At 32.1% G+C, this 8,256-nt stretch overlaps 1 protein-coding gene across 1 annotated transcript; it reads left to right on the forward strand.

Moving 5' to 3' along the window:
- Window positions 1-5,868: 5,868 nt before the first annotated feature.
- On the forward strand, window positions 5,869-6,989 carry LOC111881723 (transcription factor IBH1-like 1). The gene is made up of 2 exons (XM_023878110.3): window positions 5,869-6,022; window positions 6,246-6,989. The coding sequence occupies exon 2, from the start codon at window positions 6,253-6,255 to the stop codon at window positions 6,850-6,852; it is 600 nt and encodes a 199-aa protein (XP_023733878.1). The 5' UTR covers window positions 5,869-6,022; window positions 6,246-6,252; the 3' UTR covers window positions 6,853-6,989.
- The last annotated feature ends 1,267 nt before the right edge of the window (window positions 6,990-8,256 follow it).

An 8,256-nucleotide genomic window follows, 5' to 3' on the forward strand; every position in this document is an offset into this window, starting at 1 on the left:
TCAAGAATTAATCTAGGATTAATTAAGTGATCAAAAGAAGACTAATTAAATATATGGGTTGATTGTGTAAATCATCCATACTTATATAGTGGGCTAATGCTCCATGGATAATCAAGTTGGGCTAAAACCCATAGGATGGTCCATGGGTGCTCCATGGTGTATTTGAACCCATGGATCCAAGGAAATGGAAAGCCATGACAATTAAGGATTTACCCTAATTGTAACACTATATAATGATCTTATTCTTGACAAAAATCGGCCACTAGGATTATACTAGAGAGGGTAAAAAAGGGCTAGCCGATTTCATGAAGTGTAGGACTCTCCCAAGTTATTCTAAGAGTTTTGATGATTGTGATTCCATTTGAGGCTTCCACACTATTGGGGCTAGGCACTCAAGCTTCATGAGGACTTTCTACATCAAAGAGGTATGTATTCTATCTTGTTATATTCATGTTTTGTATGATAGATTAGGATGATACCTTGGATATTCTTATTTGCATGTATAATAGAGAAAACATAGATCCAAGGTATTTAGGGTTGCATGTACACTTAGGAGTGTTAGAATGCTCAAAACCCAACAGTTTTAGCCCTTAAGATTTAGCATCATTACTTGTATGGGGTTCGTTGTAGCATCTACACATACCACGAGAGTTTGAGTTACTTGATGGATCAGCTAAATCTAAATATGAGACAGTGCATGTGGCTTGATGTAGTGAAGGACTACAACTATGAGATTTTATATCACCCCGAGAAGGCCAACCTGGTGGTCGATTCCTTGAGTCGCAAGGCAACTAGTGCTCCTATCAGGGACTTATGTATAAGGATGAAAGTTGTTACTCCACTTTTGGAGCATACCAGAGAGGCACATACTAAGGCAATCAATGAGCAACATCGAAAGAGCGAGAAAATCATCGGTCAAGTTTCCTCTTTTAATTATGACAGTCAGGGGGTATTGACTTTTTATATGAGGATTGGGGTTCCTTATATGGGTAGGAGTCGGAAGACCTTGATAGAGGAGGCTCACAAATAAAGATTAACGATTCATCCTGGTGAGACAAAGATATACAAGCATCTCAGACTTGATTATTGGTTACATGAAATGGGATGTGGCATGTTATGTGGAGAGGTGCTTGAACTTCCAAAAATTCAAGGCCTAACATCAAAGGTCTCACGGAAAGTTGCATCCTTTGGATATTTCATGTGGAAATGGGAGCAAATCTATGGATTTCATCACCAAGTTACGAAGGATGGCGCATGGGGTGGGTTCCATTTGGTTCATTGTGGATAGATTGACCAAGAGCACTCACTGCATCCCTATCCAGAGGAGTATTTATGCTAAGAAGATGGCAACTATTTACATCAGGGAGGTAGTTGCACGACATAGAGTGTCTATTTTAGTAATTTCCAACCGAGATGTTCGCTTCACTTTTAGGTTTTGGAATAAGTTTCACGAGAATTTGGGTACTCAGCTACATTTCAGTATGGCTAATCAACCTCAGTAAGAAACGCAGAGCGAGAGGACTATTTAGGCACTTGAGAACATGATGGCTTCCATATTAAGATTATGTGGGACTTGGGATACTTATTTTCCTTTAGCTGAGTTCTCGTACAAAAAAAGTTATCACCCCAATATTGATCGACCTCCCTTTGAGATGCTCTACAGGAGGATGTTTCGGACCTTGATTAGTTGGGGCAAGGTCAGACAATGAGTGATAGGAAATGCTGAGGTAGTACTCAAGATCACTTAGTTGATTCAGCAGGTACAAGGTAAGTTGCAGACCGTGCAGAGTCGCTAGAAGTGTTATGTTAATGGGCGGCATTCTGTTCTCAAGTTTCAGGTCAGATATTTTGTGCTTCTAAAGGTGTTTCATTAGAAAGGTCTCATCCGGTTCTGCAAGTAGGGTAAGTTAGGCCCCATATTCATTACGTTGTTCAGGGTTATCATCCGAGTGGGCAAGGTTATGTATTGATTAGATCTACCCACCGAGCTTAGTCAAATTTACATCACATTTCATGTCTCTCAGTTGTGGAAGTGTTTAGAGGATGATTACTTAATGGTTTACTTGGATGAAATTCCAATTTGATGAGCGCCTGAATTATACAGAGAGACTGGTTATGATTCTTGACAAGAAGACAAAGACCTTGCATAACAAGGTAGTAGATTTGGTGAAGGTGCAATGGAAGAATTAGAAGGGTTTCGAATGAACCTGGGAACCTAATCGAGGACAAGAGGAGGGAGCACTTACCAGATTTATTTGTAGCAGTAGATTTCGAGGACGAAATCTGATTCAAGTGGGGGAGAGTTGTAACATATGTTTTCTATGTATGCTTTTTTCGGGTTTATTTTATTTAAATAAGTTTTGGGATTTTGGCTTGGCCACGACGTGGTCATGGGGTGACCACGACGTGGCATTTTGAGTTCAATAAAAGTGCATTCACTAGGCACCACGACTTCTCAAGGCATTTGCCACGACATGGTGATGGCTACGGTACAAAACCCTAAATTTTGGGATTTGTTCCCTATTTAAAGGCAATAACTCTTAGGGTTACCTCATTTGATAGCCTTCATCCTCTAAAATCGATCCCCATCCAGACCTTAGCCTTTATATGTGTGTTTTAAGCATGTGAAGTCACTTTTTTGAAGCTTGAAGGAAGATGGAGTCCACCTTGTTGCTTGTGTCCATGGTTCCAACTTAGATCCAACATCTTCACCATATTTCTGCCCTTTTGGAGATATAAAGTCTCAACCTTGCTCATTACTTCTATAGATCTTGTTCTATGTCATTTTATGAGCTTTTTGGCCTCAATCTTCTTGTTCTTGGAGTTTCAGTGAGCTCCAAAGCCTTTGAGTACATTCTTTTCCTTCTAGACCATAGTGTTGGTTGGAAATTGGTCTTTCATGACTTAGTTTGGTGTCCATGCATTTGGTGAAACCATAAAGAACTTAAGTTTAGACATCTTGACTTATTAGGGTCCCTTAATGTATAAATTTTGAAACTTTATCCATCAAAACCTTGAGGAGGTTCAGATCTAAGATTTGGAGCTCTTAAGATTGGAGGTTAAGAGCTTAATTCATTAAGTTATCCATGTGTAGTTGCCACGACATGGTGGCATGCTTTTCATGACGTGGTGGTTGGTCTGGTCGCAACTGTTTTGACGTGAAGTTTCCACGACGTGGCCAATGGATGGCCACAACCTGGGGGTTGAATTTGACCGTTGAATTTATTTGACTAAGTTGACTTTTGGTCAAATTGCTAGTTTTAGAGTGTAGACTAAGGTTTGACCTTGGGTGTTTCTATAGATAGGTTGTAGCAACAGTTTCTCAACTATACGAGCTGTGGTATATTGAATTTGAGTGGGGGTGAGTTTTCTCACTATATTGTGTATGATGCTAGATTGTCTTTGTGATTCTTTCATATATGTTAGGTGAGGTCCGTTATGTATGTTGGGTTGGACCCGATATGTGACTCAGATGGGGCCCTTATACTCTTAGGTAGGGCCCACTATGTTTGTGGGCGTGGCCGAATGTATGGTTATGTGTTATTTTGAGGACTTATTAAGTTTTAAGCTTATAATTTTATGTTTAAATGTTCCAGCTACTTCTAGTTCAAAAGGTAAGGGTCTGGCATAATCGCACTACATCCCCTAGACTTTTATTTCGCACTATCTTTTATGATTTACTCTAATGTTGTAGAATACATTACACTCTGACTGTCTTTTGAACTAATGTATAAATGTTTTGGTTTTTAAAAGTGAAATTTTTACCTGCTATTTTTGGGGTATTACACAAGTTACATACTTTTTGAGCATCTTGAAACACTTTAAAATATTTCTTTACTGTTAAACAACTAAAACACTAACTTTCTTCCAATCACATATCTTGTGTTTTGAATGCCTTATCCTTCAATTCTTTACAATAAACATTTACAATTATTCATTGATCCTAAGATCTTGGGCGAGCTCAAGGTCTTAAGCATTTCTCAGAGTCTTAAACATTTAACAATTTTCTTTAATAAAAACAATCACACCATACTTCTTAATTTAGTTACGAAATTAATTTATTGATTTTGACCAAATCAATAGTGTACATGATTATGAATATCATAGCTTAGATAAGTAGGGTCGTCGAACACAGATAACGAAAATTTACTACTTGTTAACTCTAATTATTAGTTAACATCAAAAGAAAACTTATAAATGAGAGTTTATGATAAATGTCACTAAAATAAACTAACATTATTTAAACATGACTAAGTGTATTGAATAATATATCGGGAGATATTCATATTTGGATTTAATAATTTCCTATTCTATGGATGACTTCTATAAATTCTATTTATTTGAAATAAATAAGAAACTTTATCAATTTTCTAATATAAAGTAATAACAAAAATAAAACTTATTTAGTATGAAAAGTTGTATCAATTATTGATACTATAATATTGTGTATTATTAGGTGTGAGACTCATGTATTAAACGGGTTAATTTAAAAAATATTAAATATTAAATTAAAGTGTAAACAGAAAATATCTTTTAATGTATAACTTTAAAATAAGAAAGGAAGAAACGTATTTATTGCAATTTAATATCATATATATGATATTTAATACTTTACATATATAAATATATGACTTTAATTTTAAAAATTGAAACAAATCAAAATATGCATAGTGAATAATATTTATTTCAAAAATACCACAAAATGACAAGTGTCAAAACTATTAAGAGATTGGCATGTGGCAAAAAATCTTCATTTATTAAGGAAGAAGATGGTCGTTAGTTTGTGGATCTGCGAAACTAAATCGATGTTGCAAATTAAAAACATGAGGTATAGTTAAATAAACGAATTTCATAAAATAAATTTGGTTAGTAGAGTGCGTCTTTTGTTTACGAGTAAATAACTTTATGTTTTTTATTTATCCCAAATAATTTTCATAGGTTATTTGAAGTTAAAATATCTAATTAGAAATTTTTATTAGTTTTATATGAAACTAGTTGTGAGACCCGTATAATATACGGGTTGATTAAAACAAAATGTTAAGTATGAACGATTAAATAGAAATTTTATTTGAATTTGAAATTGAAATAAGTGAAAATTATGAGAAAAAAATATACAAAGAATAAATTAATTAAAATTATGAGTTTAGTGTGTATTAAACGGGTTAATTATATCAAAATATTAAACATAAAGGTTTAAACTGTAAATTTATTTGAAATTTAAAATTTGATAGTGATGGTAGGTTTAATTTATGGAAAGTAAATCAATGATATATTGAAAATGAAAATTAAAGTAATGACAAATGGAAAATAAATATATTTCAAATTATGAAAAAATGACATGTGGCTAATCTTATGAGAGAATGACATGTGGCAAAGTCATTTTCATTTATTAAAGTAGATTAGAGTAGATTTAATCCACTCAAATCACTTACAAATAAATATAAGTGAAAAGTTTAGAGTCATAGATGGAGTAAAACATGGGTATTTAATTATGGCATGTGGGTAACTAAGAAACACATGAACATGTTTAATGATGTCACAACTTGACGTGAGAATCTATTCTCATAATAACATTTCCTTTTGTTTTAGTTAATTTTTTAAACAAAATGTTTAACATTCCATCGATCATTTACAATATAAATTCTTCTAATTTTAACACAAAAGTGCATATCAATTATTTTTAAATAATATACGGTCATCAATTATTCAAAACGGGAAGAAGATTGACGAAACATGATTAGATTATCAACATATTAATTAAGTTTGTCATTTCACGTGAAAATTCAATAGCTTCGATTATTTCCTTTTAGGGTTTTTATGTAGGCCATGAACACCCATGTGAGTCCATGTGCAGTGTCTTTTATTTTATTTATTTTGAATATATAATGCCTTAACTTCAACTCCATTCTCATACATCTCTCAACTTCTTCATTTTAACACTTTTGTTGGATCCCTCTGCAACTGCAATTAACCATACCTTGCATTTGGCGTTGCATGCAATATAAGAATCGAAGAATTAAAGGTACTTGAATACTAATGAATTGGCTTTTTTTCTTGAGGTTTTAATTCAAAAGTTTCATGTTTATCTTGTTATGAAGAAAGACTCAAGAATGTAATTTTGTAAACGCGTTAGTTACTTTTCTTGCGAGTATATACCCCGATCTCTCAATATATGAAGTAAATTGTTTTCAGTGTATAACTAAAATGATGTTTGTTGTTATTAATTGTATTGTTGTAATTTCTAGGTTAAGGATGCAATCTTCAAGCTCGCTAAAGAAAGAATTTATGAACAAATGGATAGAGGGTTTTCATATGTGTGTTTCTTCAAAGAAGCATATGAACATCATGGAGAAAACGAAGAAAATAAAGCTTTCTGCAGATATTGCCATGGCTTCTGCAAAAAGGACAGAAACCTTATGGAGTAATGCACTACTTTCCGACGCTAGGAAAAACGAAAAAGACATGATACTTGTGGACAAGATGTTAGGTCCTGAATCGCAGTTGAAGCTACTGAAGAACACAGATAGAATGATCACGAGTTACCATAAGAGGGTTCGATGCAAGAAAATCTTGAAAACAAGTCGTGAAAGTGCTGGTAAAAGAATGAAAAAAGCTATGATGGGAATTCCTCGATCGAATTTAGCTATTATTATTGCAAAAAGATTGGTGAAGAAAAAGACTAAAATGCTTAAAAGACTTGTGCCAGGTGGACAGTCCATGGATGAATTCTCCCTCATCAAAGAAGCATTAGACTACATTCTTTCTCTTAAGGTACAGGTTGATGTGATGAGGAGTGTTGTTAATGCAACTGAGGTTTTACGCCATGATAAATTGCTGAAATCAGTTGAATAAAGAAAACATACACCTTGAAAAAGAAATCATGTACAGGTAGCTAGGTAATACAGCACCTCTAGTTGCTTAATTTCTTTGTGTTCTTTTATTTTTATTTTTTACCATGGTATTGACATATTTCCCCTGATTAAGTAGTCCGTTGCAAAATCTTTCATTATTATGAACAAGAACAAAAGCACGACCTCCAATGAAATCATAACATGCTATACCTTTATATATATATATATATATATATATATATATATATATATATATATATATATATATATATATATATATATATATATATATATATATATATATATATATATATATATATATATATATATATATATATATATATATATATATATATATATATATATATATATATATTAATACACATGGCTCAATTGTCAATTGCTTAGTGTGAGCACCTTTAGCTTTTGCTTGTTAATTTTTTATGTAATCACGTTAAACACCGTGGCGATTAGTACTGATCCTTGTTTCCTAAATACAAAGTCCAAGTACAGATTAGTACTAGTGCCTGAGGGTATTTTTTTTTTCTTTTTTTCATGGAGTTATAACGTGACGTATATGCTTATATCTACTCCTTTGGTTTTTGAGTTTGACACGTCAAGAAACAACAACAAACCTGAAATCGTTACAAGTTTATCTAGCCTATTTGATGATCTCTGTCCTAAAGCCTAAACTGAAGTGTTTAACTACCACGATTGGAGTCTTTGAATGTTGGAATTTTTAGACAAAACGTTCATGATCCCATAACCAAACTACGCAAGTGAATTGATACAAACAACTAAATAAACTAAATGGATCAAGTTTGGCAAACCATGTAATTTCCAAAACAATTACAACGGAAATAAAAATAACCATGAAACCACAAGGACACAAAGACTTAAGTGGTTATATATATATATATATATATATATATATATATATATATATATATATATATATATATATATATATATATATATATATATATATATATATATATACACTAGGTGTGAGACCCATGTATTAAATGGGTTATTTAAAAGAAAAATTAAATACAAAATTCTAAACATTTGAGAAATTTAATTTATAAGAAAAGTAAGAAAACATTGAATTATAAGAATTAAAGTGTTTTTTTTTCTTTTAAATTTAAACAAATAATTTAGATAAATAAATAAAAAAAATTAATGAATCTTTAATTTAGTAATTTTAAATTAAAAGGAAAATCCATTAATGAAATTAATATGCATTTATTATTGCATTTAAATACTATTTGAAATTTAGTAAAATGAAAAATCTATAAAATGATATGTGGAATAAAAATTAATATAAAATAACTACAAAATTACTTGTGGCAAAATAAATAAGAATGTGACATGTGGCAAAAATATCTTTATCTATTAGGGAGGA

This window comes from Lactuca sativa, chromosome 8, assembly GCF_002870075.4.
Source record: "Lactuca sativa cultivar Salinas chromosome 8, Lsat_Salinas_v11, whole genome shotgun sequence".
Taxonomy (NCBI): Eukaryota; Viridiplantae; Streptophyta; class Magnoliopsida; order Asterales; family Asteraceae; genus Lactuca; species Lactuca sativa.